The 12,031-nt window shown below is 39.5% G+C and overlaps 1 protein-coding gene across 1 annotated transcript in view; it reads right to left on the minus strand.

The window, feature by feature from the left end:
- Positions 1–4,253: 4,253 nt before the first annotated feature.
- The window catches only part of ADGRV1 (adhesion G protein-coupled receptor V1), a 565,435-nt gene continuing 557,657 nt past the window's right edge, over positions 4,254–12,031 (minus strand). Inside the window, exon 90 of the mRNA XM_078448177.2 lies at positions 4,254–8,765. Coding sequence (XP_078304303.2) covers positions 8,647–8,765 — 119 coding nt within the window. The 3' untranslated portion in view covers positions 4,254–8,646. The remainder of the gene's footprint in view (positions 8,766–12,031) is intronic.

The following is a 12,031-nucleotide window of genomic DNA, read 5'->3' on the forward strand; positions in this document are numbered from 1 at the left end:
TTGAAACTTGTTATACAGGCTACTGACAAATCAAATTAAGCTTTTCAGAGGTCTTCAGTGTTTTTCAAGACTCCTTGGATAACTAGGCAGCAAAATGAATAATTCAACAAATTACAGCTTTGAAAATGAAAGCTGTTTGGTAACATGAAGATGATATGGCATCTAATTTGTTCAATAATTGCTATCCATTTGGATTTTTAAAGGCAAAACATCTGTAACTAAATATATAAAAGATCAAGAGAAATTATTCTCTTCTTTAGTTATTAGGATGAAAACGATTTTTTTTTCAGTTCCACATGTGTTGAGTGGGCATCAGTTTGGATCCAGGCATTGTGCTAGGTGCTTAAGACACCGAAATAAACAAGACACAGTCCCCACTCTTCATGAGCTTACAATCTACTATGGGTTTCTCAGTTGGGGTTCTGCAGATATTATTAGGGATTCTGTCAGGGGTTACTAACAGTTCTACAGTAGATTGGAAAACTTTATGTTTTAAAGTTTATATTATTTATTTGGGGGGGGGGGGGGTGGAGAGGCAGAGAGAGAGGGAGAGAAAGAGAATCCCAAGAGGCTCCATGCTGTCAGCGTGGAGTCCGAACCCACAAACCATGAGATCATGACCCGAGCTGAAATTAAGAGCCGGACATTAACCAACTGAGCCACCCAGGGGCCCCACAGATGGGAGAACTTTAAAAAAATATTTGAACCTCCTTCCCCATACAATGCCAGCACTTGCAGTGAATTATAGTGATTAAGCAGCTCTGTTAGCAAATTAAAAAAAAAAAAATATTTTTATTGTGGTAAGAATGCTTAACAGATCTACCCTCTTAACAAAATTTTAAGTGTACAATAAAGTATTAGTGCCTCTAGGTACAATATTGTACAGCCTATCTTTAGAGCTTATTCATCTTGCTTAACTAAAACATTATGCCTGCTGGTTAGTAACTCCCCATTTCTCCCTTCCCTCAGCCCCAGGAAACCACCATGCTATTCTTTGGTTCTATGAATTTGATTACTTTATTTTATTATTACTTAAAAAAATTTTTAATTTTTTTAATTTTTGAGAGAGGGACAGAATGTGAGTGGGAGAGGGGCAGAGAGAGAGGGAGACACAGACTCTAAAGCAGGCTCCAGGCTCTGAGCTGTCAGCACAGAGTCCCACGCAGGGCTTGAACTCACAAGCTGTGAGATCATGACCTGAGCCGAAGTCAGTCACTCAACCAACTGAACCACCCAGGCACCCGTAAATTTGATTATTTTAGGTATCTTATCTAAGGAGGATCATGCAGTATTTGTCTTTCTGTCACTGGCTTATTTCACTTATCAAAAGAGTGAAAAGACAACCTACAGAATGGGAGAAAATATTTACAAACTGTATACTTGAGAAGAGGTTAATCTCCAAAATAGAAGGAAATCCTACAACTCAAAAGCAAAAAAAAAACCAAAAACCAAAAAACAAAACAAAACAAAACCCCAAAAACCTAATGATGCAATTAAGAAATGGGCTAAGGATGTGCATAGGCATTTCTTCAAAGACATACAAATGGCCAACGGATATATAAAAAAATGTTCAGCATCACTAGTTACCAGAAAAATGCAAATCAAAACCATACGATATCACCTCACACCTGTCAAGATGACTATTATAAAAAAAAAAAAACCCCAAAAGACCAGTGTTAGTGAGGATGTAAAGAAATTGGGAAACTTTGCACACTGCTCGTGGTACTACAAAACCGCACAGCCACAAAGGCAAACAGCATGGAGATTCCTCAAAAAAATTAAAAATAGAACTCTCACGGTGTGCCTGGGTGGCTCAGTCTGTTGAGCATCCAACTTCGGCTCTGGTCATGATCTTGTAGTTTGTGAGTTTGAGCCCCACATCAGGTTCTGTGCGGACAGCATGGAGCCTGCTTCAGAGTGTGTCTCCTCTCTCTACCCTTTCCCTGCTCATGCTCTCTCTCTCAAAAATGAACATAAAAAAAAAAAAAAAAAATAGAACTCTCATATGATCCAGCAATCTCACATCTTGGTATTTATCCAAAAGAACTGAAGTCAGTATCTTGAAGATATTCCATGTTCACTGGAGTTATTATTCACAATAGCCAACACACGGAAACAACCCAAATGTCCATCTATAGATGAATGACTAAAAAACATATGGTATACACATACAATGGAATACTATTCACTGGTAAAAAAAAAAAAAAAAAAAAAGAAGGAAATCCTGTAATGTGGCAAAAGGTTCATGTGGTTGAACATGGAGTATAAAGATAATTTTTTTTTTAAAAATTTATTTATTTTTAAGACAGAGAGAGACTGAGCATGAGTGGGGATGGGGCAGAGAGAGAGGGAGACACAGAATCTGAAGCAGGCTCCGGGCTCCAAGCTGTCAGCACAGAGCCCGACACAGGGCTTGAACTCACAAACTGTGAGATCATGACCTGAGCCGAAGTCGGACGCTCAACTGACTGAGCCACCCAGGCACCCCAAAGATCATCTTTTAAAAGAAGAAACAAGCTGGGGCACCTGGGTGGCTCAATCAGTTAAGCGTCTGACTTTGGCTCAAGTCATGGTCTCATGGCTTGTGAGTTTGAGCCCCGCATTGGATCCTGTATCCCTCTTTCTCTCTGCCCCTCCCCCACTTGCTCACGTGATCTCTCAAATATACATAAACATTAAAAAAAAAAAAAAAGAAACAAGCCATTTACTACATAATATCTATGCATTATTTGATGGAATGTTCCAGAAAGTTACCATAATGCCCCTGATAGTTCTTGAGCACCTTTCTAATTTGTTTTATTAGTGTCCTCTACTCCATCTAGTATTTTATTAAATGATTACTACTGCCCTCTTGTAATGTGGCAAAAGGCTTCAAAATGATTTTGATGGATATACAGAGAGTAAAGATACATACTATGGGGCAGGATGATGGACAGTTTCATACACTTCATTAATCAGCTTTTCAAAATCTTTTAAAATCATGCCTTGCGAACTGTAATATATTATCGTGATTTTCTTGCTTTTCTTGCTCTGATTTTCCAGAATTCTTTCTTTCAGTCTCTTTCTCTCTCTCTCACACATATACACATATATACCTTTACCTTTAAAATAACTATAATCAAAAAAATAAAAATAAAAAAATAAAATAATAAAATAACGATAATCATACTCATAATCAAATCCAAAATAAGTGATGCTGAAATGATTTGTGGCTTCTTTTCTTCATTAGTATCATGAAACAAATGTTGTCATTTCATTCCTATATATATTATTTAAATTTTATTTATTTTGGGGGGGGGCAAGGGGCAGAGACAGAAGGAGAGAGAGAATCCCAAGTAGGCTCCACAGTCAGCATGGAGCCTGGTGTGGGGCTCACCCTCACAAACTGTGAGATTATGACCTGAGCCGAAATCAAGGGTCAGATGCTTAACTGATGGAGTCACCCAGGCGTCCCTCATTCCTATATTTTTAAAAAAGTCAAATTTGTGCTTTTGCTCATAAACTCCTAAAGGTTAATCACAGGCAAAAAGTATGCTTTACCCCATTTAAGTTGGAATTATTTCATCTATTAGAAAACAGTGATTACCTATGTTTTCTCACAGGACTAAGATACTATTTCAGTCCTAGAAGTGCTAACAACTTCCTTGAGCTGAGTCATTTTTAGTGACTTCAGCTCTAAATTTGGTGCTCATAGGGCAGTCAGAGCTGTTAGACCCAGTTGTTGAGTCCCCAGGCTGGGAACTGAACCAAAGCACTCTATAGGACTCCCAAGAACCATGGCAACAGTATCTGATAACTGCATCCCATTGTCAGAGATGATGGGAAACAGGGTTATTCTCCATTTGCTTCTTCTCCTGCAATCATGTAATCTACTTAAGAAAATGATGTTTACTGGCCATAAATCAATGATACTGAAGCATTAGTGAGTATCTTGGTGGCTTTAAATATATTCCTTGTTAAACTCTTTTATCTCCAGTGTAGTAAATTCCTAATTAAGGGGGTTGCCAAACTTGTCAAAGTGATTTGAATAGTTACAGACAGCAGTAAAAATAGTGTTTATTTTTTTCCCTCAGGAATATTCATTGTATATGCCACCTAGCATGTGTAACAGTTTAATAAAGCATCTGGGATTTCTTAGATTTTTGTAAAGGTGAGTTTGGTTTTCTATTATAGTGTTGAAATTGTTTTTATGAGATAAAAATTTGGGTAGGTGAGGGGTACCTGGCTGGCTCAGTCGGAAGAGCATGCAACTCTTTTTTTTTTTTTTTCATTTTTTTAATATTTATTTATTTTTGAAGGAAAGAGAGACAGAGCATGAGCAAGGGAGGAGCAGAAACAGAGGGAGACACAGAATCCGAAGCAGCCTCCAGGCTCTGAGCTGTCAGCGCAGATCCCGACGTGGGGCTCGAACCCACAAACCACAAGATCATGACTTGAGCTGAAGTCGATCGCCTAACCAACTGAGCCACCCAGGCGCCCCCAGAAGAGCATGCAACTCTTGATCTTAGGGTCATGAGTTTGAGCCTTATATTGGGTGTACAGATTGCTTAAATAAATAAACTTAATAAAAAATTTGGGTAGGTGAAATGTATTAAGAATAACATCAATGTACCAACATTTTATCAGTAAGAATATCATTCATCTGTCTTACTTATTTTATTAGCTGAAAAGACTAGAAGAAGATTCAAGACAATGGAAGAGTTCCTAGATTCAGTCACTTGGTTCATTCTTTAAATGCCACTTGGACAGTGTGGTTCTTTCACTTATACCTGAGAGAGAAGCACTGGGGAGACTAGGTCCATGCCATTAGTCACTAAAAGAACATATGAAACATAGGAATGGCCTTGTTGATTTCTCTGTTCCTACCAAGATCAGGCTGTCTAGATGAAATCCACTCTGGCATCCAGGTGCTCTGAGAAGGTCAACACCACTTAACTTATCTGATTGAGACCTACCTTCAAACAAATCTATCCAGAGGCCTTACAGCTAAACTCAACGAGCATCTTAAGTGCTGGTAAGCACAAGGTGAAATTGCTTGGGAGCTATTTCCCTAAATAAGCATTGTCTTTTTCCATTCATATCCCAAATTATGTGTTTAAACTTCTTTGATCAGATTTGGGAGACATGGAAATATTGATTAAACCCTAAGATTCCTCAGGGCACCTGGCTGGCTCAGTTGGTGGAGCATGCAACTCCTGATCTCAGTGTTGTGAGTTTGAGCCCCACTTTGGGTGTAGAGATTACTTAAAAAAAAACAAAACACACACACACACACACACACACACACACACACACACACACACACCAATCCTAAGACACCTCAAGAAACTGAAAAACAACTTAAAGCTAAAGTTCCAGAGTGAAATTCTTTCTGTTTTACTCACTAAGATTTTCATTTGCCTGAACTCCTATCTTGGTAGGAATTCCAACAGCAACAACACTACTCCATACCTCAGTAGCATGCCTGTCTGCGCTTGCATCCAGAATGAGAAAATCTTTTTTTTTTTTTTAATGTTCTAGAAAATAAAAATTGAAGAAAACCTGAGGCAAAAAGAAGAACAAATTTAAGATCACAAAAATACAGCAGAGACATTTCCCAAGGAAATGTTAGGTGTCTATTGACAGAGGACAGAAAATGTCATGGAGATGAGAAAAACAGAGTTTCTGTTTAGGGTGGTGAAACAGTTTTGGAAATAGAGGGGAGGGGTGAATAGCATTGTAAAGGTAATTAATGCCACTGAATTTAAAAATTACAATAAAAATGGCTAAAATGACAAATTTTGTATTACATATATTTTACAATAAAGAAACCCCAATAATCCAATATACCAAATACTACTGAATTGCACACTTTAAATGGGTGCATTGTATGGGATGTGAATTACATCTTAATCAAGCTCCTTTAAAAATGTCACAAAGGAGTGCCTGGGTGGTTTAGTTGGTTAAGCCACTGACTTCAGCTCAGGTCATGACCTGGAGGTTTGTGAGTTCGAGCCCTGCATGGGACTCTGTGCTGACCACTGGGAACCTGGAGTCTGCTTTGATTCTGTGTCTCCCTCTCTCTCTGCCCCTCCCCAACTCACACTCTGTCTCTCAAAAATATATAAACATTAAAAAAAAAATTTTTTTTACTGTCACGAAGAGGGGTGCCTCGTGGGCTCAGTCAGTTAAGGCATCCTACCTGGCTCAGGTCATGATCTTACTCTTCGTGAGTTCGAGCCCTGCAGTGGCCTCTCACTGTCAGTACAGAACCAGCTTCAGATCCTCTCTCTCTGCTCCTCCCCCCACCTCTCTTTCAAAAATTAATTAATTAATTTTAAAAAGTGTCATGAAGAAAGAAGTTCAAACCCCCTGAAAAAAAGCAATTGCAACACAGTAGTCCCAACCCTTTCTTTAGTTTTCATTTTTAGGAATTTGATTTGATTTGTTTCTTCCTACACAGTATTATACTTCCTGGGCAAATGTCCCATTTTAATCTACAGTGAGAGGAAACAGGATGGCAAAATATTGCTGCTGTTAGAACATAAAGTTTATTTATTTTAGCACTGTGGCTTCTGGAAATTTTGTTTCTTTCCTTCCAATATTTAAAAGAATCCTGCTGAACAGCAGCAGGTAGTCCTTTTGATTCCTTATTAAAATGGTTCTTTGGACAGCCATACAAATCCAAGAAACTGAAGTAAAAAACGTATCCCATTTGTCATGTTTTAGGCCAGACTTTCCCCAAATTCTGACGATATGCTGAAATGAAAGTGAGTAGCTACTGGCAATTGCCTTTGTTAGAGAATTCCTCATTGGTAAAGTGATAGGCTTTTCATGAACTTTAAAGGTGGTGGTTGGAGCGCCTGGGTTGGCTCAGTCTGTTAAGCATCTGACTCTTGATTTCACCTCAGGTCATGATCTCACGGTTTCATGAGTTCAGGCCTCACGTTGGGCTCTGCACTGACCCTGCAGAGCCTGCTTGGGATTCTCTCTCCTCTCGCTCTGCCCTTCTCTTGCTCCTGCTCTGTCTCTCTCAACATAAATAAACGTAAAAAAATTATTTTAAAAAATGGTGGTAACGAGACTGATTTTACCTTAAGTAAATTCCTTAAGAAAATACCTTAAGTGACAAATAAGAATCTAGTTTTCTAGGGAAAATGTTACAGTGACTATGACTTACAGATTCCACGCAATGAAATCTCACATTTCTATCATCATTACATAAGCCCCCAATTCATTAAAATCTATTAACAATTTCAATGTTACCAAGTCTAAAATTTTCATCCCAGATTTTACATATTATAACCAGTTTCATCAATTGCCTCCACCCTATCATGAAACAGACTGTATACAGAGCAGTGCTGGGGCTGAAAGAGACAACCAACTTATTTGTCACATAACGTAAATACAATCCTGTTACCACCTATTCTAAAGTTTCCAAAAAGGATTATGACTCCACCAAGGACGGAGCTTTGTTTATTATGCTGTTTGATTTTGTTGGGCAGCTTTTTGTTTCCTACCTACAGTGATAATCCACCCATGAACACTCAATGTAAGAGGGAGGAAGTAGGAGTGGGGGAGGACTAACAGAAAGAGAAGAGTCATTTCACAATCTCATCAAGATAAATAATGCCACTCAGGTTTTATAAAAAGTAAATCCATGCTTAAGTAATTAAAGGACACTTAGGTGTTTTAATTATGGCTCTAAAGGAACAAAGTTTTCTCTTAATTATTTTTAATTTTAATTTTTTTGTTGAGATGATACTGATTTTCTCAAAAATACTAAAAAATTCAGAAACAAAAGGTCACAAAGGCTTCCTTAGGACAAATGTGTTCTGTTCCTAATGATTCTTCTGGAACCACAGTCAATGAAATCATCACAAACACAATAGTGTTTGTTCTGGGACAGACTTTCTGATTTCTCATTCCAAGACAAAGAAAGACTGAAAAATCAAAACCCAGAAATATTTCTCCTAAACAAACTGCACTGTTTAAATGCTCCTCTTCTTAGCTGTGCTAAAATGCTTGATGTAGTAGTTATTTTTAACTGGGAACAGAACATTTATTTTGGAAAATGTTCAGATCCCTAATTTTATAATGAGCAGAAATACATACTTTTGATGAAAGATGATGCAAACTGCAGTATCCCCGTTAACACGTAGTGTAGAATCTTTAACAGACGATAACATTTTATGGTTTTTAGGAATGAAAGTCTTCTAAAAGCTGTAGTCTTAAGTCTGGATGACCTGTATCAATACTGGAAGAAAAAAGGTGCTTGACCACACTAGGTAAGCGTGTTTCTTTGCTCATACACAACATTTCCTCATAAATAACGAGCCTGGGTGATGTCATATGGATTCTATTGTTTTTATTGATCGTTATTACTTTTATTAAACAATGTTAGCCATGCAGGATGATTAAAAAAACAACTAGTATTCTTGGAATATATGGTATAAGGGATAGAAATTGATCCAGTCTTCATCATAGCAATGAATTTTCAGGTTGCACAAAGATAAGTAACTCATATTCCCAACACAACAATCACTTCTGGGTTAATCATCCAGTACAATTCATAGGTTCCTATTATAGAGCTGTATGTAAAAAATTAGAGTTTTAGCTCAAAACCAATACAAATACGAAAGTATCATTCTAATGGTCACTAAGGCGCTAGAGGTGGGTGTCAGCAATGGGTATCCTCCTGAGTTCTAAGATCTGGGAGTCAGTCAAGGTGCCTCCCTCCTGGCTCCCTTGACCCGATTCATTATCACTGACACTGAGACCAGCACCTGTAATAGAAAAAGAATAAACACAAAACTCCCAACCATTAGTGCAGTGTTTTGAGGGCCAAGTTAAATCAAAACAACACAGGTTTATTTCTATTACACTGGTAAATAGCGAGCTATACATTTTGAATAGATATCATTATTAATTTTTTTTAAGTAGGCTCCACACCCAATGTAGGGTTTGAACTCACCACCCCAAGATCAAGAGTTGCACGCTCTGAAAAGAAAGAGCTGCACTGACAACACCTGCTGTCATATCAGCATCCAGAAGACACAGGCTCTGAATGACTCAGATCTGATCCCAATATAAAAATAATTGCATAACACAGAACCAAAACAGATCCATACACAAAACCCACAAGGCTAGCTGTTAATTACAGAGAGCGCCCAGAATCTCTGTTTTGAGGAAGCTCCACTGTTCACTCCTCGTTTTACAACTCAGAATAATTCAGAGAATATAACACTGTGCTGGAGTAATACCTTGTTCTTCTCTTGTCTAATGCGCGGAGGAACACAAACTCTCATGTTCTCTCACACACACACACTCAAACTCACACACTCACACACAGAATGGGGATGTGGTCACAGGGTGTGCTGCTGGGCTGAATCACTACCGATTACAGGTCCCACTCCTCCCCCTCTGCTGGGCACACACGCTGCAAACAAGAAGGAAAGTGAAAAACCAGTTGCTGGGCAGCCGAGACTTCCCTTTCTGTTTGAAACGCAGGAAAGGCACATGTGCAGAGTTGGTAGCTATGAATTAGGTTCATCTTAACCTAGTTGGGGATGGAAGGAGGAGCCCACCACTGCCTTCTTCCAGCCAAGCCCTCCTTCTTCTGGGTCTGTCCTCCCCACCCTCTCTGTGAAAGGTTGCTGTTGAAACCCTACTTCCACCCTTTGCTTCTGGGACACTACACTTGCTCATCTCATCCCCTGACCTGCTGGTTCTTTCCAGAGCTCTTCTGCTTTCTCCTGAATCTCTTCCTTCTGTCTCACCACTGGAGGCCTTGTCTTCAGTCCCGCTTCAAGGCCCACACTATCTGCGTGACCCGTTTTGCTCTCTAGCCTGACATCTCACTACTATCCCCCTGCCTGAGATGCCCTTCTCATCCCCCACCTCCTTAATCTGGCTGCCTCCATTCTTCCTGTCAGTATCAACTCAGCGGTTACCTTGGCTACCCACAGAAACCTGATGGTTCTCTTTCAAAATTTCTGACTCCCTCATTGCATCATATCCCTCATATCTTTGAACCTTCTAACTCACAGGACAGTGCTCAGCACACTGTGGGTGTTCAGTGAATGTTTGCTGAATTTATTAATAAGCTATGCTCTGCGTTCTAGTTCTCAACAATGTTTCTTCCAGCCTTATTGCCCGTTCTGTTCCTCTGATCCTTTCTACATTTCACTGCCCTCTTCTTGCTGATGCGTCAGTAACACATCAAGTCTGGAACCGTCTGCATTGGCTTTCAGGACACTTCCTAATCTGGCTCTACCCTACCAAATAGACATACTTCAACATTTGCCTATTGGAAAGCTTTCTCAACGTAATCAGGTCTCTTGTCTCGTCCTTCATGTGCCCATTAATTCCAGCCTGAGTATCTTCCTGCCCATCCATCAAGGCCCATTCCCACACCCTTCCACAGATAGCTCTTTCACCTTCCTTCAAAACAGGGAGGTAGAGAATGCAATATTTGAAAAGAAAAGTCCTAGTTTATACCTGAAAAAATCTGAATCACATACCCTTTTTTCTCTTAAACTGCCCAGGTTTGGATAATAAATTATGTGGTATCTCTCCAGAAAATGTATATATAAGTCATGGAGCAAAATGTATAACAAACACCCATGCACTCTTGGAAGTTATTAACTAAAATATTGCCAATGACAACATTTTTAGAAATTTAGTTGCCAAAACGAACACATTTAATGTGAAAAAAAAAAATCAGATTTTTGGTTTCTCTTGAAAAAGCAGAGGGCAGCACTAGGCCTGCATTTTTGGAATGGAAAAAAAAAAAGGAGCAAAAACATGGATCTGGCACTACCCTCCGGTTTGCCACTGTTTTCTCATCTGGTCTTCTTGCATCATCTACAGTATCTGCTTGGCCCCTGAGGTAATATTTGAATCGGCTATTATGTCTTAGAAGGAGGATAAAAGGTCCATGCTTCTCTGCCAGGGGAGCAGGGGAACTGTCCCACTTGGAAGAACCTGAGTGGATTGGAAGACCTTGGCCACTCTATAAGGAGAAGGTAACTGAGGCCCTGAGGCCAGTAGCAGCCTCAGGTAAGGAGGAACAAAAGGGCTAAATAACAAAGTTGCCCAATAGGAGATCAACTACAGAGAAGGAGAGGACACCATGATTACCATCAGGGCAGAGTGGGGCTTAATGAACAAACTAGTATGAGCTCCCACTGACTTTGTGCTGGCCTGCTCCAAATCTCCTTAGGAATACAGAAGTGTTTGCCCAGCATATTTACAAAGCACACCAGAGAGAAGTTCTGTACCGAAAGCCTGCTGAGCAGACAGCAAGGAACAGAGGGGACTGGGCTGGGAGGTTTAACATGGGGCGTAGCTTTCAAAGTAATGGCTGTCACCATCTTGTTTGTAGCCCAGAGCCCTGTGAAACGTCAGGAAGTTGTAGATAGAGTCTCCCCTTGAATCACCACATCTACATGACCCAGCTCATCCTCCTCCTCAGTTTCTCCCAAGCTGAAATAAATGCATATTACTCAATTCTTAATCCCTCACTGAGACTCAGAAAGGGCCCATATTACACACAGTAATAACATGACAGACTGGGAGCATAGCCCCGGGCTTCTGGGCTCTTTGTAATGCATAAGTAGTCTGGGAGGGTGTTTTGCAGTGAGTATCAGGATTTTCTGAAAGGAATTTTTCTGCTTAAATTTTAAGCCAGAAATTCAAGAAAAATCCACTAACTGTGGTAATAGTCACCTTTCCCTATGGTAGAATAGGTAATATCAAAGAAACTAGTTGTAATATTTTACATTCATCTAGTGCCTCTCCTTTCTTCAACATTTCAATACAGTTTAGTTAGGAAAGGATGATTATTAGTCTTGTTTTACAGATGCAGGGATTGAGTGGAGATCAGGGTGTTGACTGACTTGCTCATGTCACATAGCAGGGAAATCCCAGACTGAAGATGTCCAATGGTCTTCTGACCCCAAATATAAGGTGTTTTCTTCTATACCATACTGTCTTTTTGGTGGCAGTTCTAATTGTGCTACTTTGTGCCTGGTCTAGAACACATTTTAAA

This window comes from Panthera onca, chromosome A1 (genome assembly GCF_046562875.1).
Source record: "Panthera onca isolate mPanOnc1 chromosome A1, mPanOnc1 haplotype 2, whole genome shotgun sequence".
NCBI classification, from domain to species: domain Eukaryota; kingdom Metazoa; phylum Chordata; class Mammalia; order Carnivora; family Felidae; genus Panthera; species Panthera onca.